Source organism: Enhydra lutris, unplaced genomic scaffold, assembly GCF_002288905.1.
Source record: "Enhydra lutris kenyoni isolate GAN:26980312 unplaced genomic scaffold, ASM228890v2 scaffoldscaffold8, whole genome shotgun sequence".
NCBI classification, from domain to species: domain Eukaryota; kingdom Metazoa; phylum Chordata; class Mammalia; order Carnivora; family Mustelidae; genus Enhydra; species Enhydra lutris.
The window spans coordinates 1,636,107-1,661,897 of NW_019154092.1; the positions used below are offsets into that span (position 1 = coordinate 1,636,107).

At 55.3% G+C, this 25,791-nt stretch overlaps 1 protein-coding gene and 1 pseudogene across 3 annotated transcripts; one reads left to right on the plus strand and one right to left on the minus strand.

Annotated features, from left to right (window-relative positions):
* LOC111142669 overlaps positions 1-238 on the minus strand; it is a 42,214-nt pseudogene extending 41,976 nt beyond the window's left edge.
* On the plus strand, positions 135-24,990 carry LOC111142472 (DNA topoisomerase III beta). 3 transcript variants are annotated; one of them, XM_022495655.1, is made up of 18 exons: positions 135-172; positions 6,932-7,133; positions 8,235-8,366; positions 9,631-9,737; positions 10,409-10,483; positions 11,864-12,060; positions 12,547-12,703; positions 13,482-13,595; positions 15,108-15,198; positions 17,016-17,170; positions 17,319-17,424; positions 18,099-18,245; positions 18,391-18,564; positions 19,806-19,934; positions 20,401-20,550; positions 20,932-21,032; positions 21,886-22,087; positions 23,133-23,614. In XM_022495655.1, the coding sequence occupies exons 2-18, from the start codon at positions 7,064-7,066 to the stop codon at positions 23,612-23,614; spliced, it is 2,589 nt and encodes an 862-aa protein (XP_022351363.1). In that variant the 5' UTR covers positions 135-172; positions 6,932-7,063. The 3 variants fall into 3 exon arrangements, with proteins under 3 accessions (XP_022351363.1, XP_022351362.1, XP_022351364.1); XM_022495654.1 differs by lacking the exon at positions 135-172 and adding an exon at positions 6,809-6,852 and having other exon boundaries at positions 23,133-24,990; XM_022495656.1 differs by lacking the exon at positions 135-172 and adding an exon at positions 6,842-6,852 and having other exon boundaries at positions 6,951-7,133.
* Positions 24,991-25,791: the final 801 nt, after the last annotated feature.

The window sequence follows — 25,791 nt, forward strand, 5'->3', positions numbered from 1 at the left end:
CAGCCACGGAACCCGCGGACGCGGACGAGCACGCGCCGGAGGGCAGATGGAGGAACACCAGCCGCGGCCGGACCCGGAAGTAGAGGTTGCCGAGTTCCTCGCCCCCACCCCCGCCACGCCCCGAGCGAAAGCTGAAGCGGGAGTCCAGGCGGGAGCCGCGGTGGGGCTGCGGGTGAGCGGCGAGTGGCGGGCGCCAGGCGACCCCGGGAAATGGGAAGAGCCGGCCTTTTTCGGGCATGTTGCCCGAATGCTGGCCGGGCGCCGGGTGGGGGTTTTGGTAACCCCGGGGCATGAGAAAAGATCTGGGCTTCTTGCATATTCTCGCCGCCTCTTTCCCGGCAGTGTGGACCCCCACCCCAGGGTTTGCAGTGAGGGTTCAGGGATGTGATGGGCCAGCGCTTAGTCCCGTGCCTGGAAGGAATAGGCACTAGAGTTAGTAACTCTCCTTCATCGAACCGCCTTGTAGTTCTTTGAGGTGCGGTCTGTTGTTTGAATCTGTTGTGACAGGTAGGGAAACTCGAGGTTCGGGGAGGTGGTGCAGCTGTCGCGGCCATTGGTCGCCTCCTGGGCCCTGGCTCAGTCTTGAGGGCACCCTAGTGTGTTTCCCTGAGTTGTTCTTGACGGAGAGGAAGAAGGGTCCTTTGTGAACAAATTAGCTGGAATCCAGGGGCAGTAATTTCTCGGCAGGTGTAAAGAAAAGGAAGACGGGGGCCTTCTCTTGCCTTTCTATCACTCAGCCTTTGGGAACAGGACGTGGGGAAGTCAGCCCAACGTGGGCTTGATGGCCTTTAGTCCTGGGGTCCCTAGAGCCTTGGCAAAGGTCACCTGACACTAGTCGGAACTGTTGTGAACCTCGGTTTACTCATAGTTAAAAATCAAAAATTACAAGTCCCGCCTTGTAGAGTGGTTGGCAAGATTAAACAAAGTAGCAGTTTATAGCAATTGCTTGCCTACAGAGGAGGAGCTTTTGTTCCCTCTTTTCCTGACTCCGTGGGGTTTGGGTTAAGTTACTAAGGTAGGAGATCCTAGGGCTCTAAATGCTCTTTGGACTACTGCTAGTCCTCCGCTCCCACGTTAAGTTCGGTTGTTCCTAAGACTGACAGGAAAGGAGCTTATCGACTATGTCTCCCAAAGGCCACACACTATTGGTGGTAACTGCTGGTGAGAGTTGACCAGGTAGTAACAGGCCAGACTGCTACTCTCTTTCACTTTGGGCCCTCCTAACTACAGTTCCAGTTTGGGGTGCTAACTCCATAGCACTTGCCGATCTTCCCTTTTGAAGTAAGAAGACAAACTTCAGACTCAGCTTTAGCAGGCCATAAGATCAAATGTGATCAACCATGCAGGTTACAGAAAGAAGCTGGTTCTGCCATTGACTACAGGATTTCAGGTCCTACAAAGCTATAAAATTTCCTTTTTAAAATAATATACATTGAAGCATTTGTTAAAAAGCAAAAACTTAAGTGAATAATAACGTTGGTAGAGCAAGAGGGTTTTAAGATGGTATGTGGTATGATCAGAGTTTGCAAACCATTGCTTTCAGCTTTTATTCTCCTCATTGACTTCCCTTTTGAAATTGGAGTGTGCCTTCATGGAAAAATGGAGAGGCCCCAAGATAATCACAGAAAATTAACCACAGTTAAGACTGCAGAATTCTTTTAAGAGGTAGAACCTGATGCAGTTTATAATATATATATACCTGGTAAGCAAGCAGGAGTTTCAAAAGCAACTCAGCTAACTTCCCAGGTAACTTTTGGAATATCTCTTTCTGAGTCTTAGTTTTTCCTGGAGATGGCTGTATCAGACCATCACCAGCGTTCCTTTCTCAGGATTCCGTGATTCTGAATCCTTAAAGGAAGTCCTGTCTCTTTCCTAGTAAATCAGTGATACTGAGATCATTACAAAGTACTCATGCAGAACTGAAATTTAAACTGTTGGACCAAGCCAGAGCTGCGAAAGACCTACGCGTATCGGGGTGGAAATGGCAACTAGTCTGTCGTGTGGACAGGTGATCTGAAATCAGGAGGAATGCTGGTGTGCCTTTGTCTAATTGTATCCCTAACCCTGGATAAATGAGGTACTCCCTTTGAAGATGCTAGGGCAAAACATTTCTCTCTAAAGGGATCTTTAGAGAAGACTGTTAATTTTTACTGAAAAGGTATTTAGGATCCGTAGGTATGAAGAAGAGTACTAGAAATATAAAACTTCCAGAAGCTTTGACACCATAGGAAAAAAGGACATTGAGAAGTGTTTGCAGTACTCAGATGTAAAGTCCATTTTTAAAATTTAGATATCTAAAAGTATTATTCATTTTCAGGTAAAATTATTGTTATTATTTGAGAGAGAGATAAAAAGAACGCACACACTTGGAAGCAGGGGGAGGAGCAGAGGAAGGGGGAGAGAGAATCTCAAGTAGACTCCCTGCAGAGCGCAGAGCCCAATGTGGGCCTCCATTTCACTGTCCTGAGATCACGACCTGAGCCAAAGTCAGACACTTAACTAACCAGGCGCCCCTTGTCTGTACTTTTAAATCTTAGTTCTCTTTGACCAGTCCTTGACCACTAAATGTAACAGGTACATAAGGGAGTATGGTTACCAGAAGCTGCCCCCAGCCCCAGTTTCCAGATCCTAACCCCAGGCCTGCCCCCAGGTAGTTCTTTGCCATTTCTTGAGCGTGTGTGTGTGTACACATGCACCCACAGAGGGCAGTGCTTTGTACAGTCATACACTTGACTTTCTTCATGTAATTTCTCTGAAACCTGATGCATGTTAGTATTTACCGAGCAGATGCACTCCTTTCTAATTGCTGCTTGGTGTTCCATGGTACACCATACTTGGATTTAATGATTCCCTGTTGACATCTGCTACATTGTTTCTAATCTTTGATTTGAATGGTAATGCTGCAGGGAATTTCCCAGCAGTGTGTCTCATCACAGGTGCCCCTGTGTCCTCCCTCTTGAGAACCCAGTGTCCACGTGGACAGTCTTGCCAGCGTCCACTGCTTGCTTCACAGCCTCCTCTCCCTCTGTGGCCTCATCCCCCACCCCGTTCAGGCCCCACACCATGGCCCCTTGCCCTCTGACCTCTATTTTCTTTGACTCCTGCTCCCCACTCGAGCACTTAGAGTTTTTGGACCCTCCCATGGCTTCCCTTCTTCCTTACCCATCTTAGAGAATTATTCCCCTCAACCCCGGCCCCTCTCTCTCCCTCATACTGACCTGGCAGATCCCATCCTTGCTAAATTTAGCTCTCCCCCAGCTGTCAGCCTGCCCCAAGCACCGCCTCCTGTCCTCACTGGTGACACTTGCCCTAAGAGAAGAGTGGCCCTCCTTCTGGCCAAGGACAACCACGGCTTCCCACCCCTCACCCACCCAGAGACATCACTCCAGCAGTTCCCTCCTTGCCTCCTGCATCTTCTTTTTTCCCTCTTTACTCGACCTTTTCTATCAAAAACCTGGTCGATACCGATTTTTCTATTGAAAAAACTGGTTGAGAACTCGATGAGTTCTATTCTCAGACAAACATGCCAGCATGTTTGCCAGCATTTCTTCCATTTTAAAATGAAAAAGCCCACTGTGCCCTCTCCCCTCCTTCCAGGCCTTCTTGAGCTCCCCCACTCGGGCTTTTACCTCTGGCACTCACTATAAGAAACAGCACCTAGCAGGGTCACCAGCAACCCGCAAGTCTCCAGACCCCAAGGTCAGGTCTCCGCTGTCCCTTTACCCGGCCTGCAGGTATCTGTAGCCTTCTACATGGTGGGGGCTCCCCCTCTGAAGTGCCTTTTCTCTGGGCTTCCAGGATCCCGCCTTTCCTGAGTCAGCTCATCTCCCTGGCCCACAGCCTGGGCTCCTTTGCCCGCTCCACACCTGCCACGTGCCACTGCCTCCTCCATGGTCCAGCTGGCTGGCCGGCAGGCAGCTCACATTGAAGACACCTGCATCTTTGTCCCGAGCTGCTGCTTCCTCCTAGTTCCCATCTCAACAAATGGGGAATCCCATCCTGTAGCTGCCGAAGCCAAAGGCCCTGGAGTCTGTTTTCCATTCGCCTCACTTCCTATTCCCAGTCTTGCTGGCTCTGCCTTCGGAATCTGCCCAGACCCCAAGTTTCACTCAGCACCCCCACCCCGCTGCTCCCCAGGGACCCAGATGCTCCCTTCTTGGAGCAGCCAGAGGGATCCCTTGAATGCTTGAAGTCAGGTTATCCTGCCCCTGCACTACCTCCCAGTTCCCTCAGAGCAAACCCAAAGTCCGAAGGCGCCCTCCCTGCTGTCCCCCAACCCTCCCTGGACTTCCCCCCAGATGTTACAGGGCTTGCCCCTGCCAATCCCTCCCCTCCCTGGCTCTGCTTCGCCCCATGTGACCCATGGCTACGCGTATTGAGCACAATAAATTGCTCAGTAAGTAATTGTGGGACGATTGAATTCATTCCCAGCGGTGGGTTTGCTGGGGATATGCGCCTGGAGTTTTGAGAGACATTTTCAGTTGCTCTAGGTAGAGGTCATTCCAGCTGAACTTCCACCACCTACTAACGAGTTTGTCACCAGCCCCTCACCCACGTGTGTGCTTACCCTGTGATCATTGCTGGTGAGACAAACACAAGCTCGTTTTATTGCTGTGCTGGGTGTTATTGGCTATCCTATCACATAGGGCTGGTTTCCTCATTACATAAACAACTGCTAAAAGTAAGAAAATAGCCGTCCAGCTGGGGAGAAAAAGCTTTAATAAAATTTTCTTATTCACATAAAAAATGTGAACAGACCAGTCACAGAAAAGGAAGGCAAATGCTTTTAAACACAAAGAAGTATATTTCTGCCCTTCTGAAATCCTTAGGTGTATTCTTTTCATACTGAAATTTATGTTTTCTTCTAGTATTTACCTAGTTTGAGCTTTTGGCTTAAACTTCTGCTAGATCTGGAATCTGTTTTGGTGGAAATTTTAAAGTAGAAGTCTAGCTTTACCCCCCCCCCCCGCCCGCCCCGCCGCCGGAGTTTGCCCAGTTGTCCCAGTAGAAGTCGTGTGGTTGTTGTTGTTTGGTAAAACGGTGTCATATTTGTCAACGTCCAGGCCATATGTATAATGATCAAAAAGACAGACAGGGCTCGGGTTTCTTTTACTTAGCCAGCAGGAATTCATTGTCTGAAAGCAGTCTTGGAACCATCACCAGCAGTGATGCAGACCTCAGGCTGCTCCTGCGCTGCTGGGAATATGAAACAGTAACTAACCACGGGGGGGGGGGGGGTCTGTTGTAATGGGCCAGGGGCCAGCAGAGGCATGGGAGAGCTCTTTAAACAACAGTTAGCACTAGAACTGGGCCTTTGTACAGTTGAGCTACATTCTCTGGGCTTGGCAGTATGTTCCAAGCAAGGGAACGCAGGCCTGAGAATATGTTTTTCTTTAGACAGTCATGTCCAGTTTCATTGGCCAGAACATGGTCTGCAATGCGAGAGGTTGCTTGGGGCAGGCAGGAAGGTAGATCAGAGTCCATTGGAAAAGGGCTGTCAAGTTCTGCTGGGGTCTGGATTCCCTGGCCAGTGGGTCTCAGGTCTAGTTTGGGATCAGAAGGATCTGGAGAACATGGCCTGGCATCTGCCATTTTATAAAACGTCCCAGAGCCAGGCGCCTGGGTGGCTCAGTCAGTTGAGCATCTGACGACTCTTAATTTTGGCTCTGGTCCTGATCTCAGGGTCCTGGGATCATGAGCCCCAAGTTGGGATCTCTCAGCAGGGAGTCTGCTTTTCTTTCTTCCTCTGCCCCTCCCCTGCTTGTGTGTGCACACTCTGTCTCTCTCTCTCTCAAATAAAACTAAATCTTAAAAACAAAAACAAAAAAAGTCCCAGGGCATCCCAATTCTCAGCTGAGGTGGAGGTGAGCCTCCACCCTGGGGAGCAAACGGAACTCTGCCCTGGGAGGAGGGCCAGCCATCTGCCTAGCCCAGCCTATCAGTCCAGATCCAAAGACCCCAAAGTCTTCCTGGCATGGATTTGGTGACAAGACTGACCTGAGGTCATGGAGCCACATCTGCTTCTCCCAAAGGTACCCAGTCCCCCAGGTGTCCATCTCTAAGCCAGTTCCGTTGCCCTCGTTTGTCCAGTGTCTTCAAGTTTCCCTTACTTCTTTTTCTCACCTCAGGTTTGGTGTTTGCTTGTTTGTTTTTTAAGTAAAGTCTACACCCAGTGTGGTGGGGCTTGAACTCACAACCCTCAGATCAAGAGTTGCATGCTTTACAGACTGAGCCAGCCAGGCACCCCTATTTTGGGGGTTTGGTTTTGTTTGTTTTACTTTGTTTTGTTTTGTTTTAAAGATTTTATTTATTTATTTGAGAGAGATAGAAAGAGCACAAGTGGGGGGGGGCAAAGGGAGAGGGAGAAGCAGACTCCCGGCTGAGCAGGGAGCCCGACATGGGGCTTGACCCTGTGACCTCCAGATCATGACCTGAGCCAAAGGCAGCTGCTCAACTGACTGAGCCACCCAGGTGCCCCCTTTTTTTTTTGTTTTGTTTTGAAGTAGGCTCCCTGCCCACTGTAGAGCCCAACACAGGGCTTGAACTCAGGACCCTGAGATCAAGACCTCAGCTAAGATCAAGAGCTAGATGCTTAACTGACTGGGCCACCCAGGCACCCCAAAGAAATTGTGTTTGCTTGTTTTCTTTTTTTTTTTTTTTTAAAGATTTGTTTATTTATTCTATAGAGAGAGAGCACGTGCACATGTGAGCAGAGGCAGGGCGGAGAGAGGAAGAGAGAAACCCAAGCTGACTCCTCAAGCGTGGAGACCAGCGAGGGGCTCAATCTCACGGCCCTCAGATCAGACCCAAGCTGAAACCAAAAGTCTGACGCTCAAGAACTGCACCACCCAGGTGCCCCCTTTTTTCCTTTTTTTAAAGTGAGTTTCCTTCTTAGTGGTAGAGGTTCCATTAGAAGCATTTCTGTTTTCAGGGTCTTGTCTTCTCACCAGGAGTCAGCATTGACAGTAGCGTTGAGCCACAGAAGAGCAGTTTCTGAACCTCATTGCCATCTCTCTGAAACTGGCGTGTGAAGGGCCGAAGCCCCTGACGGCCTTAAGACAAGATGAGGACCGTGCTCATGGTTGCAGAAAAGCCATCCTTGGCCCAGTCCATTGCTAAAATCCTCTCTCGAGGTAGGGAGGACAGCCCTCGGGGTGGGGGTGGGGCACGGTCCTTTCCTTCTTTTCCCCAAGTGTGACCCAGGCCCTGGAGCTGATGTGCTGCAGGACCGCAGGCGCCAATGCAGCATCTCAGTGTTATCACTGTAGGTTGCGTTTATGGCACAGCCGGTGTGGGCCAGGACTGGGACTCCCAGAACCTGCATGCCCGGGCCGCAGCCTGGTCACAGCTTGGCACCAGGTAAGCCGCTGTAAGAGCAGTGCGCCTGTCCGGTTGTTGGTCATAAGCAGCAAGTAGCCCTGGTAACTTACGCAGAGAGAGAATTCACTGGAAGGAAGAAGACAGAGCCAGGCGCCCACTCTGGTCTAAGTCTGACACCGATCTTAGACCCCAGTCTAATTCTGTGGCCATGCCGCACTCACTGCCGTTACCCCAGGACCCTTGCCCCTGCCCTCAAGTGCTGCAGCTGCAACCTCTGTGCTTCATGTCACTCGAGAGGAGCCACCAGACCGATCCTCGTCTAGGTCCTCCTGGGACACCAGGGCACTAGCCCCGCTCTGGCCACTGGGGCAGTGGGTGGGGTGCTGCTTCCCTTCCTATCTCTGGATTCTGTCCAGGTAGGAAGGGTGCCCAGGTGCTGGGTACCTAGAAGTGGTACCTACGTACCACGACCACGGTAGGACAGTGGGTTGGCATCTCTCTGAAGGGAAGGGGAGAGCTGAGAAGTGCTGGGTCCCCAGATGCCGAGGGGCTTTCAGTGGGGAGCATGAAAAGACACCATGGGACTTGATAATGAGGAGATCCCCAGAGGCCTTCAAGTAAAGTTGGAAAGAAGTGAGGCAGAAATGCAGGGAAGGGCCCAAGAGTGTCGATCTCGAGAGCATTCAGAGAGGGTGCTCCTGGCCCTGAGCCTGCCCAGGGCTCGGCATGGGAGCACACTGTGTTGGTTGGTTACTGCAAACTGCATTTCCCTTGAGAAGCCACGACATCGCCCAGCACTCAGTTACGTGCAGTGGCTGGGGACCATAATCACTGACTGCCCTGGGGAAGGGCATGGGGCCGCCTCAGTGGCTGTGGCTTGTCGGAGTGGCCGTCACCGTGCTCCTCCCCTGCAGGAAACATGTCCTCACACAAAGGCCTGAACGGAACATGCTCGGTGCACGAGTACAGCGGGACCTTCGCTGGCCAGGCCGTCCGCTTCAAGATGACATCTGTCTGCGGTCACGTGATGACCTTGGACTTCCTAGGTGAGCCCCCAAGGCCCTGCTCATCTCCTATCCTGCGGAGGGAGGCCCTGCGGAGTGCTGCCATGGGTCTAGTTGGAGCCAGGGGAGGGCTCCAGGCAGAGGGGTTCATGCAGAGCCCATGAGTCCTGAGGCCAGTAGATCATGGAGAGATGACCCAGGGTCCCTGGGTGAGGTGCCCGGAACCCACATTTTGGAGCTCAGCACCCCCTGGATCCCCATCCCAGAGAGAGTCCTTAGTCACTGCATGCCCTGTGCTCCTTCCTGTGCTTCCTGGAGACAGTGAGTGCCCACCTCCGGGGGGGCCTGGTGCACGCAGGCATTTGCAACATGCTTCCTGCTGAATGTGACTGTTGTCCGGTGGCCAATCAGTGGCCGTCATTGTCATCCTTCTATCTTTGCTATCTGTCACCTTGGAAGAGCCCGCTTCAGTGACCCAACAGCCAGGTGCAGGGTCCTATGCTTGACAAGAGTCTGGCCTGGGCTCTGACCCCTGCTCCAGAGGCTCACGGGCTGGGACCGGGGCCCCTAGGAGTGTCTGTCCCACACGGGTAAAGTGGGTCTTCCAAAGGAGCCATCTACTTCCCGGGATTGTTTGAGGACTCAGTGTGACAGTGAAGATAGAGAGCTTAGCACACAGCAAAGTCTCAACACTTTTTGCTGCTCATTAACAACAATGACATTGATTCAGTTGTGTGGCCAAGCATTTAGATTCCGGAGTTTTATCACCAGCCAGGAGGCGGGGAGCTGGGATTTGAACTTGACTCTGTCTGACCCGGTTCTCCCAGGCTGTATGAAATGGGGTTGCTCAGCATGCAGGCATGAGCCCTGCATGGAGAAGTGGTTGGAGGTACCAGTCATGAGGCTCCAAAGATTGATCCCCCACAGGGATCCCCTGAGCACCTGTCCTGTGTGCCGTCTCGTGCTGGGTGGGGGGAGACTTGCAGAAATCCAGGCTGGGAGAGAAGGCCGAAGTATGAGTGGTATGGTTCGGTGCTCTGGCAAAGTGAGCCAGCCCAGGAATGGTGCTGCCAGCCACAGGTCATGTCCTGAAGTGAGGCTGGGACAGCGGTGGCCCTGCCCAGGGGTGGCTCCTGTGGGTGGCGATGGTGTGGTTTCCCCTCTGCGGCCTGGAGGAACGAAGGCCCAGGTCTGCCTCTAGTTGTTTTCCAAGCCTCCCTCTCCTCCTGGGGTTATGACCATTGCAGAGGTCAAGCTCTGTGAGCCAGGAAGTGTGATTCAGATGTCACCGTGGCTATGTTTGTAGGAAAGTACAACAAGTGGGACAAGGTGGACCCCGCAGAGCTGTTCAGCCAAGCCCCGACAGAGAAGAAGGAAGCTAACCCCAAGCTGAACATGGTGAAGTTCCTGCAGGTGTGTGCGGTGGACTGGGGCGGTGGGGCCTGGGAAGTCTCGGTCCTGGCCTCCCCGCAGTGCAGGCGGGCACCTGAGTCCTTCCCCCTTTCAGGAACCTGGAGGCCTTTGCTGGATACCCAGGGCCGGCCTCCCAGCAATTTCTATCAGCGCCCCCTGCTGGCCCACGAGGCACCTTTCAGGCCTGTTCCTGGCCTTAGAACCACCCACAGGCCCACCTGGGCAGGCCTCTCACTCGGCCCTGGAGAGCAGAAATTCTGTTTTTTAAATTGTTTGGTGGTGCTGGTGATTTTCCTAGTTTTAAAACAAATGCATACATATTGTGGAAAATATTAGAAAGTAGAGGGAAGAAAAATGTATCTAGAATCACACTGCCTAAGACAACCCCCATTAACCTTTAGGCTTATTTCATTTCACCCCTCTCCCCGAGCAGTTTTTGGGGTTAAGATCATATTGCATTTATAACCTTTTTGTGTCCAAAACACTAAATTCTGAGCGAAGTTCTCTGAGTGGCAAAGGCAGCCTAACCATGGCTAGCACATCTGCTCAGCCCACGCCCTGTTCTGGGCACCCGTCCTGCTCCACAGGACTCACGTGCCAGGAGGGAGCACGGTGGGTGGACAGTGTGGGCCGGGCCATGGAGGTGCCAGTGGCTGTGTGCTATGCGGCAGGTGGAGGGCAAAGGCTGCGACTACATCGTGCTGTGGCTGGACTGCGACAAGGAGGGGGAGAACATCTGCTTTGAGGTGAGAGGGGGACCCACTGCGGTCCTCACTTCTGGTCTTCCCGCTGACTGTATTTGCAGTCACCCCATTCCTGGGGCTGTGGCCAGGAATCCATGATATTGCCTTCAAAATGTCTTTTTTTTTTTTTTCCCTCCTTTATTTTGGAAATTGCATAGACACTTCCAAATTTACAGACTCTACCAAGGGCAAAGGGGTGTTACTTCCCCTGCTGGGGCCCACTGTGTGAGCAGACAGAAAGGGCAGAATTTTCTAGGTGGATGGGAGGGGGGTGGCTTTCAGCATCCCAGCCTACTGGGCACCTCTCAGGGACCTTCGGCCAAGGCTGGTTGCCACTTGGCTACGTTCCTCACTCCTTTTCTCACCTCTGGCCTTCACCGTCCACTCCCCACCCAAGATGCCCTCCAGCCTTCTGTCTCCAACCTCCCTGTATGCCTCGGCTGCAGGTGTGGCGCCCTCACACGGGTCCTAACTTGACTGCAGGTGTCCTCTGATGCCACTCACCCTCCTGCCTCTGCACCCCAGCTCTCACCTGGGGCCTGGCACACCTTGGGGCTCAGGAAACGCTTCCTGTGTGACAGAGGGAGCTCAGGGCACCCCGTGTTCCAGCACAGCATCCTCAATAAACATGATCATGCTTTGTCCCTTCCCAGACACTCCACTCCCAGCCCCTCCCCTACAGGGCTGCTTCTCCCCTGGGGGGTACTTTGCGTCTGGGGATGGAAACTCATGGGGCTTTCTCCGCCTCAGAAACGAAGGCACCTCTTTCTCATAATGAAGCAGCGTGGCCAGGCTCCAGCGTGACACCCCCCCGCTTCCGCCCACTGCACAGCCTTCTTGGTGAATCTGGCTCCAGGTCTTATGCTATACTTCAGCCCTGAGGCCCCCCCACAAGCTCCCACCTTGGGAGTCCCCTGTGCCCTCCCCACTCCTGCCCTCTGCCTTTTCCTCCTCATTCTATTTTCCTTCCCTGGCTTTTCTTCAGTCTCTTAAAAGTTCCATCTACCCCTCCTAGCACTCTGCCCTCTAGAAGGAAGGGAAATGGGTCAAACAGGGAGGATTTCGTGACTGAGCTCCCTTGCATCCGTGGCATTAGCATTTCCTGGTTTGGCTGGGATGAAAGAAGGTGAGAGAGAGGATGGTAGTAAGGGGCGGGTGTTTGAACAGGTTTGTCAGTGGAAGGAAAAGAAGCCATGTAGCAGGAGTGCTGGGGAGAGACTGAAACTTCTGGATGGGGAAGGGGATGGTGGAGGGGCTGGCAAGAGGGAGAGGAAGTCCCACGCGGTGAGGTTCGGCTGGGAGAAGAATCGTGCCTCGCAGGTGGGATGCAGAGCAGAAGGCAGAGACCTCCGAGGTGGGTGACCACTGGGCCGCCTCCCCCAGGTCCTAGACGCCGTGCTGCCTGTCATGAATCCAGCCCACGGTGGCGAAAAGACAGTGTTCCGGGCCAGGTTCAGCTCCATCACGGACACGGACATCTGCGCCGCCATGGCCCGCCTGGGGGAGCCCGACCACAACGAGGCGCTTTCGGTGGACGCCAGGCAAGAGCTGGACCTGCGCATCGGCTGTGCGTTCACCAGGTGCCAGCTGCCCGCCCCATGGCCAGAGCCCCTGCCTCACCGTTCCCCCTGGTCACCCTGCACTTGGTTAGCACTAGGCCAGCGCCAATATTCTACAAACCCTGAAGGAAGCCATCTGTCTGGCTGATTTAGACCACACAGGGCACCATGTGACAAGCGGGGTGTTTGTCTGCATGGTGTGGGTCTTGAGGAGAGGGTGGAGGGAATGGAATAGACTAGAAGGGTTTCCCAGCCCCAGGATCGGTGCAGTGTCTGCTCTTCTCTCTTGCCTTCCACACCAGGTGTGCTACACACACGTGATTCCTCTCTACCCACACACAGCCGCCTCAGGCCCGCTGCTGAGTGTGTCCTCACCTTGTCCCCTGTCTTCTGAGCAGGGCGCCGCCACCAGCTGGCCCCAGGCTGGACTCACATGGCTGGTTAATGATGGTGTCTTGAGCGAATCCATGACCAGAATATCTTTCTCTGTCCCATGCCTCCCTGTAGGTTTCAAACTAAGTACTTCCAGGGAAAATATGGCAATCTGGACAGCTCCCTCATCTCTTTTGGGCCATGTCAGACCCCTACCCTGGGCTTCTGTGTGGAGAGACATGATAAAATCCAGTCATTCAAACCGGAGACCTACTGGGTGCTGCAGGCCAAGGTTTGCTTTCCCTTCCCTCTGCACGCTGGGTCTTTCCGGGTTCAGGCTGTGGACTCTGAGGGTCTTCCATCATCATCCTAGCCCTGCAAGCCCCGAAGGCCAAGGGCACAGAGGAGGGAGGCCAGAGTGTTCTTCAGGGTGCCCAGAGAAGGTACCCTAGCCTTCATTGGCTTAGATGCATTGAACTTAGAGAAGCAGGAAGGAAGTCAGGTTTGGCAGCGTGGAGGGGAGAGGTCATACCTCGGGGCCATCAGCTGTGATGGTTAGATCCAAGGTCTGAACTGAGGGCCATAGGCCCCTGACTTCAAATGTTTTGAAGTCTTAGAATCTTCTTTCCAAATAAAATCTTCCATGTAAGCTGCTTGTAACATTTAAAACATAATACAGAGCTGGTCTGGTTGACATAGGGCAGGGGTCCCCCCGAAGGGCCACACCCAGTGTTGGCCAGGCATTAGATGGTGGGCAGGGATAGCCTTTGAGGTGTAGGTACCCATGCTCCTTAAAGACACCTCAGCTTTGGGCTCCCATCATTAGACCACCAGCCTAATCTCAAGGGAGAGGCCTGGAATCAGAGCAGCCCTCCCTCGCTGGGCTGGGTCTCAGCTTGCCTGTCTATGCACCTAGGCACACCTGTGCAGGTATGGCCGTGAGACCTCAGAGATGGGACCGTTATCCTCCCAGACAAGGAGCAGCTTCATCTGCCTCAATTCCCTTCCCTGGCAGTGGGCTCAGCTGGATATTTCTTTCCTGTCTTCTTTTTTTATCCTTTTTCCTACAGGTTAATGCAGATAAAGACAGATCTCTTCTTTTGGACTGGGACCGAGTGCGAGTGTTCGACCGGGAGATCGCCCAGATGTTTTTAAACATGACAAAGTTGGAGAAGGAAGCCCAGGTGGGCCTTCCCCGCCCACATATGTCATGTTTGCTCTGCGTGGGAGGAGGCCTTTAGACGCCTCTGGCTGGAAATGGAGCTTGTGAACTAGGGTGCCGTCTTGGTCTACTTTTCGGAAACAGACATGTTTTGGAAAGAAAAATGGTTCCTGATGCTCACAGTCACTGTGGTGTGCCCCTGCTCTGAACTGGGCCCTGCCCCACATCCACCAACTGCCAGGGGCATTCTCTCCTTTTGGCAGGACTCCATTTCACACAAATGTCCCTTTTCTGTGATGCTGAGCGCTAACAACTCCCCCGGGACCTGTGTGACCTGCCCAGGGTCACACAGCTAGCATGGGGTAGCCCAACTTCGGTCAGCTTTCATGGCCTCTGTGGTGCTGTGGTTCTTTCTCAGGGTTTTATTGAATTTGAGGGTCACATGCTTGGCTGTTAGGAAGAGGGTGATGCCACCTGGCAAGGGGCTGGCTGCCTGGGGTGGAGACAGGTCCACCGTCATCACAGCAGCCCGCAGCCTTACCAGCTACCGGAGTCGGGAAGGTGCGTCCTGGCCTCCTTCAGCAGCCTTCTCTTGTACTTTTCAAGCTTTCCTTGGGTGCACTCTGCTCAGCCTATTGCAGTTGACTCAGGCTTCCAGAGCTTTCTCCAAAGCTGCTTCATTCTTTATCCACAATCACGTTCCTCAAGAGACCCTTGCCACCTTCTCCAGATCTCACCCATAGTGGTCCCAGCCTCCCCTGATGCACATACCCATTTTGGCCTAAATTCGCCTCCACTTTTGTTGGTCTAGAATTCAGAAGGCACCGTCCTGACCTGTGGCTGGGTCTCCATGGGATTGGGAGGGGCAGGGCACTGGACTTGAGTTGTTTGGATTGTTTTTGCCTCAGGCAAGACAGAGCCCTCTCTTCTGACAGCCGCTCAGCCCAGACTTTGAAGCTGACCAGTATTTTCTTTAAACTGCATGGTGTTTACGAGTATTTTAAAATAGTTACCAAAATTGGAAAATTACAGGATTTCACATAAAAGTCCTGATTTGCAGCTTTTGTTGACGAACTGGAAGATGAGGCAATGCCAGTAGGAACGAACTGGAAGATGAGGCAATGCCAGTAGGCCCTTGTGGGATGTTCGGGGGCAGCGAGGGGCGAGCAGCTGCTCCTGGGGTGGGCCCGAGCTCTGTGGCCTGGCTCAGGCCTCACCTGCCATCCCCGTGGCCGGGCCGCCTGGCTGCCACTGGCTCCTGGAGGATTTTGAGTTCACAACCCCTTCTCTTGGCTCTTTGCCATTCTTCCAAGTTTTCTCTTTCCCTAGAAATTCTCTAGAAAAGAGTTTTTTTTTTTTTCTTTTTCCTTTTCTGGGCCTAAATAAATATTCAAGTCTTGAGACCACTGTAAAGAGTGAAATTGAGAAGCAGAGAGACCAAGTGAATGAAACCAGACCTTTTGCCCACACAGCCGGATTCTCTATTACGGCATCCTTCCCCTCCACCGGAATCCCTGACGGTGCTGTCTTCTAGGTGGAGGCCACAAGCAGGAAAGAGAAGGCCAAGCAGCGGCCCCTCGCCCTGAACACTGTGGAGATGCTGCGAGTAGCAAGCTCTTCTCTGGGTATGTAGGGGTGTTCCTCAAAGCCCACCAAAGACTTCCTGGGACGGGCCCACGGCTCACCGTTCAGCCCTGGTGCAGCGCCTGGGGATGGGGGCCAATGCTGATGCTCTCGCCACTACTACCAGCACTCTCCCTCCACGCTCACCTATGCTGAGTGCCCCCCCAGTCTCCCACTGTCCTTACCCCTGCAGAGGCCCCTTGCTCTGTGCTCACCTGCGCCGAGTAGCCCCCTCCATGCTCACCTATGCCACGTGCCCCCCCGCCCCCCCCTCTGTGTGCTCACCCATACTGAGGCCCCTCGCTCTGTGCTCTCCTATGCCAAGTAGCCCCCTCCATGCTCACCTGTGCCAACTGCCCCCTAGGCCCCTCTGTATTCTCCCCCTTGCTGAGGCCCCTTGCTCTGTGCTCACCTATGCCAAGTGCCTCCCCCGCCCCCCACTCTGCTCCCCCATGCTGAGGCCCCTCGCTCTGTGCTCACCTGTGCCGAGTGCCCCCCGCCCCATGCTCACTTGCGTCAAGGAACAGCCCACCTGCAGTATCCTGTGAGGCTTCGTGGGAATCTGAGCTTCATGCAGAATTCATTTTTCTTAAATTGCAGAGTGAAAATAACTATTAACAAACTAACACGCAAGAGGATCCCTTCTCAGAGGATTGTTGGTTAATATTCAGCAGCTTCTTTGAATTTATGTGGGGAGAACTCAGACCATTTTGTATTACTAAACATCTCCTCAGCTGCTGCCTGGGTTGAACACATGGAAGCCCATGGTTAGGGATCCCCTGCAGGGCAAGCCCTCATGTTTCACTGGCTCAGTGGAGTCCCCTCAGAGGCATTAGACGATGGAGTTCCAGCTCTGGACCCAAACTCTGGTGCCATCTCAGCTTGGCTACTTTCTTTGTTGTCCCAGAGCCTCGATTTCCTTACAGGAACCCAGGGCGGCCATCATGGCCATTGCAGGGGCTTGCTTGTTCTGAGGATGACATGACTGAGATGGTGCACCCTCACAAGAGTGGAGGCAGTGAGTGCCACTACCCGACAGGGGCATCCTGGCATTAGCAACCCAGAGCAGCTTCCCTGATATAGGGGGAGAGGCCACGAGTGGGAGGCTGGCGCTCTGGACCCACCTCCTGCATAGACAAATGTGACCAGTGTTGATGTAATCTCTCTTAGCCTCATTTCCATGGTAGTGATAAGGGGTTGGGACTGGAAAGTCAGCCTTCTCTGACAGCTGTTGGCCTCAAGGCATTGGTAGCCTCTGCAGCCTGGGGAACCTAGACAGTGTCCTTGCAGAGTGGCACCTTCAGGGATCCTCAGGGCAGTGATGACACCAAGTGACCGACAGCTGAGGGCCAGCATCTGCTGGTCAGGGAGAAGCAGGAGGATAAGCCATCCCTCGGTGGTCCCGGAGTGCCATGAGGACAGAAATACCCAGGTGGCTCAGAATGGGGGGCGATTGCTAATTCTGCTGTCATAGCGTCAGCCAACCCCGAAGCAGACCCCAGGTGCTCCATGGAGTGTGCGAGATCAGCACTCTGGAGCCCACATTGAATCGGCATAGCCCATGTCATGAGGGTGGGACTGTGGAGCGTTCCTATCCTAGGTCCACTTCACAAGTTCAGGACCTTGGCCTTCGAGAATGCTGCCCAGGCACAGATGCCTGGCCAGTAGCTCCATGTGCTTGCAGTGCCCACTCGGAGCCATCCTCACCTACCAGGAGGCCCTGGCCGCCTTGGGTGGGGAGCCCGAGTGCCCAGGCCCATGGGCAGGGGCCTGGCCATCCCCGGCACTCCGGTCCAGCTGAGCCTGCCCTCTCTTGCAGGCATGGGGCCACAGCATGCCATGCAGACCGCCGAGCGGCTCTACACACAAGGCTATATCAGCTACCCGCGGACCGAGACCACCCACTACCCCGAGAACTTCGACCTGAAGGGCCCTCTGCGGCAACAGGCCAATCACCCCTACTGGGCTGACACGGTGAGCAGAGCCACTGGGCACGCTTGTTGCCAGGGTCTGGGGACCCAGCCCAGGCGCTTTGGCCAAACCTGGGACTGGTGCTGGCTCCCTCCCTGTGGGAAGACGGCTGTGTCCAGACTTACACACCACCTTGTCTTCTCTAACTCAGGTAAAGCGCTTATTAGCAGAAGGTATCAACCGGCCACGGAAGGGCCACGATGCTGGTGACCATCCCCCCATCACCCCCATGAGGTCTGCCACTGAGGCCGAATTAGGTATTGGACACTCCCCCCAACACACACGCACACATACCCACTCCAGGCTTCTGGGTGCGAAGCTACTGTCACGTGGCACCTTTGGACGGCGTCAGGCCCCATTGGCAATGTGGGGGCTCCCTCCCTTCCCCACCTGCCCCTGGCTGTGGCAGAGGGGGTCCCCTGAGAGTTGTGTTCTGTGGCTGTGAGACAGGACAGGACTGCAGTGGCCGCTGGCAGGAGGCAGGAGCAGGAGGGGGATACAGATGGGCCAGGACAGAACAGGCCAGGACCAAGACAGGGAGTGCTAGGGCCCCGCCTACCAAGGTGGTGCTGGTGGCCTATGTCCTGGGAGGAGGCAGGGAAGGGGAGAACTGTACCCGTAGAGACTGGCCACTGTGCACAGCCCGAGTTTGAAGTGATGGTGGTAAGTCCTTTGCTGCAGACCGGCCAGGTCCTGAAGTGCAGTCCCACGTCAGTACGGGGGTGGATGTGGGAAAGGAACCGCCGCAGCCGGGGAGAGTCACTTTCTCTTCCTGTGTTTCCTCCTTTGCTCTTGACCGTCAGTGCAGGCCAGCCCTGCCATCCTGTGCCAACAGCCAGGGCCCTGCTGCCTAAGGGAGAGCTGTTGGTGGGAGGGGGGGGGGGCCTAGAACCAGTCCCTGGCCAGTGACAAGCTTCCGCGCGTGTTGCAGGGGGCGAGGCATGGCGGCTGTATGAGTACATCACCAGACACTTCATCGCCACGGTGAGCTACGACTGCAAGTACCTCCAGAGCACCATCGCCTTCAGAATCGGGCCTGAGCACTTCACCTGCACGGGCAAAACTGTCATCTCTCCAGGTACAGCTGCGCATCCCACTGTGGCTCCTCCCACACCTCCACAGACTAACAGAATGTTCTCCATCGTTCCGGGAGAGGGTGGCCCAGTGTCTCGGGCCTGGGCTGCCTGGGCAGGACCCTGAGTGGTCGCATTTTGTGTCCCTAGGCTTCACGGAGATCATGCCCTGGCAGAGCGTGCCTCTGGAGGAGAGCCTGCCCACCTGCCAGAGGGGCGACACCTTTCCTGTGAGCGAGATAAAGTTGCTGGAGAAGCAGACGAGCCCGCCCGACTACCTGACTGAGGCTGAGCTCATCACACTCATGGAGAAGCATGGCATCGGTGGGTGCACCTGTCCGCCTGGGCCCTGGGCCCAAGGGTCCCCATCCTGGGACCATGGTCCAGGAGATGGTGCTTCCAGAGCTGCTCCGTGACCCCTCCGTGCCCAGCACCTGGTAATTGGCGCCCAGGATGTGGCCAGCTCCTCAGGCAGTGTTCACTCCGATGGGAGCTGCCTGGTCCCTGATGTGCCCCACAGCTGACCAGGCTCTGGAGGGCCTCGAGCATCCCAGTTGTTATACCTGGCTTCTGCTCTGTCACCAACAATTATGACGGGTGACGTCCCACCTGAGGCTGGGACTCTGGGGACAGTGGAGGCCTCAGCTGGAGAGCTGCACCTGCTTCTTCCCAGGGACATGGTGCCTGCTGTGGGTCCTACCCTGGGTCCTCAGGTACAGAGGACCTGTGGGGTGTGGGTGCTGCTCCCCCAGCATCCTCTGTCCTTCTCCATTGACAAATCCATGGCTCCTTAGACCCCATGACCAAAATGAGTTTGTGTCCATGGAGAGGGCTCTTGTGACCTTCTGAACCAGGCAGTAGCCAAAAGCAGCCCTGTTGACTTGGGGCCCCCAGGGCTGTTTAAAGAGGCTCTCCCCTCCAGCAGTGGCAAGAATGTAAGGGATCCAGACCCCAGTCCCAGCATTATCCTTCAAGTGTGATCCCGTTAGCCTCTGAGCACCATCTAAGGAGATTACTCAGCACGGTGGAGCTGTAAGGACAGCATCTGGCAGTGCCAGGTGACTTTGAAGTCTCCAGGGGAGGTCCCGCCCCGGAAACTGATCACGAGGCACCTGGGAGCCAGAAAGTGGGCGATCCTGAGCAGGTTTCAGAGGGCACGATCTGGCAGCAAGCCTGGGAGTTCCTCTGTGTTCAGGGTCTTGAGCCCTGGTTCCAGAAGGCTCAGGTATCTTAGAATCAAGGCGGGAGAGCCCGAGGCGGTCACCTTTCCCAGGTGTGAGGGGCAGGTGGAATGAGCTCCCGTGACATTGGCAGAGTTCCTTAACCTCTGTGAGCCTCTGTTGTCTGTAGACAGGTATTAAGCCCCCAGCACTGGCACTGGGAGAACCATCTTTGGATTCACGAGACCATTCTTGAAACACACACTTAGTGTCCCACACAGTGCTGGCCGGAAACAGGGGAAGGGGCTGAGAACTGGGGGCCCCGTGGGGGGTGGGTGCAGTTGTGGAGCCTACAGCGTGTTGGGGGCAAGCTGAGGAACTCCAGAGCCTTGCTGTGTATTGCAGGGACGGACGCCAGCATCCCTGTGCACATCAACAACATCTGTCAACGCAACTATGTCACTGTGGAGAGTGGGCGCCGGCTCAAGCCCACCAACCTGGGCATCGTCCTGGTGCATGGCTACTACAAGATTGGTGAGTCTGGCCGGCTATGGCTCCCTGTGGGAGGGTCCTACCTCCCACTGCAAGGGTACTATACCAGCCCCCACCAGAGGACGTTTCCCAGCAGGGTGCTCCATATTGTTGATGGATGGATGGACAAGTGCAAAGGTTCCAAAAGAGGAGGTGCAAGGGGTGCTTCCCCACAGACCAGCTGGGCCCTGGGTCCTCCTTGCAGAGCTGTCTGCTCTGTCCCTGAGAGATTGCAAGGAGACCAGGGGAGATGGTGGGGCACAGGCCTGGCCCCAGGACTCCCAGGAACTGTGACACTGTCCCAGAGACAGGATGCCCCTGGCCACTCCACACAGGATTTTCTGGGTAGGAGATGAGGAAGGGCCTGGGGTCACGGGACTCCAGGCTGAGCTGGTGGGGGCCAGCCACAACCTCTTGATGTGAGTGCTCCCAGTGGCACCTGACCCCTCCCCACCGCCGCACCTTGCAGACGCAGAGCTGGTGCTCCCCACCATCCGCAGTGCAGTCGAGAAGCAGCTAAACCTGATCGCCCAGGGCAAGGCTGACTACCGCCAGGTCCTGGGCCACACACTGGACGTCTTCAAGAGGAAGTTCCACTACTTCGTGGACTCTATCGCCGGTGAGGCCCCCTCTTCCCTACCCCTGGGAAGTTCTACATGGTCAGGGCCACCATGGCCATGCGGGACTGGTGTCCAGATCTGGGGTCCAGACTCTGGGGCTCCATTGGGAGGACAAGGCAGTGGTGCCTCACTGCCAGGCTGTCGTCATCATCGGGGTTAAAGCACAGGCATCTCACCACCGCACACAAGCCACCGGCTCAGGTGACCAGTGAGGCGGCAGCTCTGCCCTTCTGTGACCCCCCCGCACCCTTGGGGATTGAGACGCATACACTCAGGTCCTGGCCCACTCATGGGGACCTCCCCTCCACCCGCCTGCCTGAGGTGCGGGTGGGCTGCCGGGCCCAGAGGATGTGACTCTTCCCCGCACTGCTTGCCCCCAGGCATGGACGAGCTGATGGAGGTGTCTTTTTCGCCCCTGGCGGCCACGGGCAAGCCCCTGTCCCGCTGTGGGAAGTGCCACCGGTTTATGAAGTACATCCAGGTAAGCGGGGTGAAGGGCTGTGGCCTCCCCTCTAACCTCCGGCCCCTGCAGGCATAGACTCGGTCAAGTCTTGCCACCTGTGGAAGCCTCTGCTTTATCTTCAATCCTGCGGGAATAACGGTCTTGGTCCTGGTTGTCACACAAGCATGAGAGGCCTACCGCGGCCTTGCCCACAGACACCCATAGTGTCCCCTGACCCCAGGGACATGTACACTGTGAGGCCACTTAAACACATTGTCTGGTTTTTCCTAACAAAACATTATTTGCTGTCCTGGGTACTTGTGTACACGCAGGGGATTTAGAACTGCCTTTCTTCATGCGTGCAGCAAGTGTGCTGAGACTCGTGGCCAGGGGTCCTTGCCTGAGAGATTGTTGCCTGGCAACACATTCCACGTTTTGTGTTATGTGTGACCTGTTACCTATTACATACAACACGCGTATTATGTGTCTGCATTCTGTTACGTACAGAGTTACACTATCGTGTTACACGTTACATGTTGGTGCTATGTACTACACAGTACCTACATATTCTCTACACAACGTATGTATGATATATATATGACATATATATGACACAACGTATACATGATATATATCATATATATGACATATATGATATATTGTATATTATGTATTACATGTTACATTTTCTGTATCACATATTACATTGTGCATGACTTGTTACATGTTGCATATGCTGTGTTGTGTGTCCTATGTAATAGATTACATGTTACATGCATTGTGGATTACATGTTACCAGTTACTTCGGTATCATGAGAATGAGGGTGGGCAGGAAAGTTGGGTGACCCCGAAAGTTCAGTGACCCCAAACCCCCTCACTGGTGTTACCTCAGGCCAAGCCAAGCCGCCTGCACTGCTCACACTGTGACGAGACCTACACGCTCCCCCAGAACGGCACCATCAAGCTCTACAAGGAGCTCCGGTGCCCACTGGATGACTTCGAGCTGGTCCTGTGGTCATCGGGCTCTCGGGGCAAGAGCTATCCACTGTGCCCCTATTGCTCCAACCACCCACCCTTCCGAGACATGAAGAAAGGTGAGTGCCATGTCTCTGGGCCTCGGCCGCTCCCTCCAGAGACAGGCTGGCCTGTCCCCCTGGGTGTCCATAGTGCCTCTTTGGGGCCCGCCCCGGCCCCACACCATGCTGGTCTCTGAGGGGCCCTGCCCCAGCCCCAGCCCCCACACCAGTGTGGGAGTAGGAGACCTGGGGTGGATTTGGGCCCTGCTGAGGTGGCCCAGCTGTCTGCCTCTCTCCATGCCGGTCAGAGTCGACTGGGCAACTATAGTCAGCTCGTTCGGGATCTGGGCAGCAGGCGTGCTGTGCCCTCTCCCAAGTGAGAGGATGCAGCCATCTGGGGGACCCCTCCTGGCAAGGGGGTGTGCTCTCAGTCAGTGTCTACCACTGTTCTGTCTCCTCACGGTTATTACTGGACAAAGGGAAGCATGTGTCCAGGTGGGACCGAGAGTCTAGAGGGGGCCCAGGGCCTAGCATGCTCGCCCTTGGCTATGCTGTCCTTTACAGCACACCCAGCCCCTTGTGTCATCACCCCATGCCATAGACAGGAATGAGGCACAGTGAGAGGCATCTACCCACCTTCACCTGGAGGCCTGGGGAGTCCTCAGGGGTCTCCGTTCACCCCTCCTGACTCGGGCCTCCCCTGTGTGGCAGGGACAGTCTGCATTTGAGCTGCTGGCATCACTGAGGCCCTTCCCTGCCCTCCAGCAGCTTCCAGGGAGGCCAATGGCCCCGTGTAATCTTATGGCATAAGAGCCACTTGGCTGGAGCTTGGAATGAGCTGTGGAAGCAAAACAAAGGGGGGGATGAACCTGGCTGGAGGCCACCAGGAAGGCCTTCTAGAAATGATGGGGGGTTGGCTCTCGAAGGTTGAGGAGGTTTTAGAGAAGCAGAGAAGCAGGGGCAGTGGCAGCAGAGGTACTGAGAGCCAGCATAAACAAGGCCGAGAGGAACACTTCTTGTTGGGATGACGGTTCCGGACCGTGAGACCCTGGGAGGAGGCTCCTGGGGGGGAAGGGGGAGGAGATGGGGGTGTGCATCATGGGCTGCCCTCCCCCCCCACCAGGCATGGGCTGCAACGAGTGCACACACCCCACGTGTCAGCACTCGCTGAGCATGCTGGGCATCGGCCAGTGCGTGGGCTGTGAGGGCGGCGTGCTGGTGCTGGACCCCACCTCGGGCCCCAAGTGGAAGGTGGCATGCAACAAGTGCAATGTGGTGGCACACTGCTTCGAGAATGCCTACCGTGTGCGCGTGTCCGCCGACACCTGCCGCACCTGCGAGGCTGCCCTGCTCGCCGTGGACTTCAACAAGGCCAAGTCCCCACTCCCGGGCGACGAGACACAGCACACGGGCTGTGTCTTCTGCGACCCCATCTTCCAGGAGCTCGTGGAGCTGAAGCATGCAGCCTCCTGCCACCCCATGCACCGCGGCGGCCCAGGGAGGAGGCAGGGCCGAGGGCGGGCCCGGGGTCGGCGGCCCCCTGGCAAGCCCAGTGCCAGGCGGCCCAAGGACAAGATGTCAGCCCTGGCCGCCTACTTTGTGTGATGGCCTTGCCATCCCTCGCTAGGCCCCACATGGGTGTCCTGTGGGCTGCAGAAATCATTAAAATGCATTTTGTTCTTCTCCAGAGCAAGCGGCTCGGGACCTTTCACTGGCGCCCGAGGATTATGGGGTCCTCCCTGCCCATCTCCTCCTTGCCCTTCCCAGCATCCTTGTCCCAGTTCTCCCTCCATTCTGCACACACCTCCTGAGTACCCTTGCTCTGCCCACAGCCCGGTGCTGCCCATAGGGAGGCCACCGAGTGTAGAAAGGGGGATCGAGCCCAGTCCAAGGCTCACATCTTACTTCAGCACGTGTGGGAACGCATGGTAGCTGTGTGCACAAGTAGGAGGTGTCCCCTCCTTGCAGGAGGCATTCCCTGCAAGGCAAGGAAGAAAGAAGGGCCCCAACTGCCTGTCTTCCCAGGCCTGTGTCATAGGAGGGCCACCTGTGGAAGGAGGCAGGGCTGAAAGAAGTCCTCACCAGACCTTGGCCATCCCCACAGCCCACTGTTTGGGGTCAGAGGGTGGCTCTGAGCAGGCCTGTGTGTGGTGCGTGCAACCATTGTGGCCTCCCAGGGCCTGTCCTGATTCTTGCTCTCCCATGAGCCCTTATTGTCCCAGACAGAGGCAGGCCAGCCACTTCCTAGGAGGAGCTGGGTGTGGGTGCTGTGCTGAACCAGAGGGACCCCACAGAAGCCATCTGCGATTTGTCGGACAGAAACCATCTGTCCGATTTAGGAAAGAACCCATCAGCCAAACCGCCCTGTGAGCTGTGCCCCACCTGCCATCCTTCCCATGCCCCTTTATTGCTCCAGCCCCTGCAGGGAGGTGGTAGATAGAACAGCTTTCCAAGCAGTATGGTACTACACCTCTGTGAGGGACAGGTCAGGGACGTTTTGCATGTGGACTCCCTATCTGGGCAGCAAACTCACAGTCCACACTGGAACGTACAAGGCTCTGGGAAGAGCTTCCATCAATAAACTTGTGACGGCCCAGCATTCCAAGCCAGTGCTGCACCCTCCAGGCTCCCTCTTTTGGGAGGCCCCAGCGAACAACCCAGGTGTCCCAGGAACACCGTGAAAGAACTCTAGAAGCTCAAAGAAAATATGCAGTGAGCCGGGGAGATGACGACGTGACCTGAGAGCAGACTCCCCGGAAGCTGCTGGGTGGGATGGTATCCCAGGGGAAGGGGGGGCACTCGGAATGCTTGTGTTCCTCCCCACCTCCCCTCTTGCTAGAACCAGACTCGGGGGGCACCAGCAAGGCCACATCTGCTAGTGGATAGTGTCCCTGGCACAGGGCTGTGGCTGCTCTGCCAGCCCATCACATAGCAAGTGGACCCAGGGCCTTCTCCATGGGAGGGTGACCCAACTCCATTCTGCTCTGGGATCTCTCTCTCTCTGTCACACACACACACAGCCCAGGTGGATGGCCAGAGGGGCTTGCGGTAGGGCAGAGACTGTACCTTAGGCTTTAAACCCAAACTACGTATTCCTTACCAGGATCCTGCACTGAGATTTCAGCCCCAAGCAGGGCTAATCATAAAGGATTCGTTCATTTTTCTCTGCAACTGTCCCTTGTGTGTGAATCTCCTTAGCATTCGAAGCTGGAGTCTACCTTTTGGGTCCCATCATCTCGAATCATCCAACAGCATACAACTCTTCCAGCGTGGCTGCAGGAGCCAGGAGGAGAGGAAGAGACAAGGCCCGCTCTGGCTGGAACAGCCTTCTGTGCTCCTTAGGACTGCACCTTCTGCCCTTGAGGTCAAGGAGGTCTGTAGCTTCAGGCTGACCTGCTCTGGGGGCCAGAACTCCTTCAGACTAGGCCTTCGAGCATGACTCACGGAAACAGGGCCTGGTTGTGCCGCTGAATTGCCCTGGACAACATCCATCCCTGTCACTTCGAGACTCTGGTGCACATCGCCACTATGTGCCTCATGTGCGTTTGCTCAGTCGAGTGCGGCACACCTTCCAGGGCTGCTAGATGGGAGAAGCCACCGCAGACCTGCAGTTACCAGCGGCCAAGATGCTCCACGGGCCCCCTTGGAGAAAGCGGCACTGCCGGCAATGGGAAGCCAAGCGGGAGACCCGAAAGTCAGGGGTGAGGGTTTGTCCCTTCTTTCCAAGGTCACAGCATGGCTGATGGTTCGAAAACCCAAGAGCAATGTCACCACCCCATTTA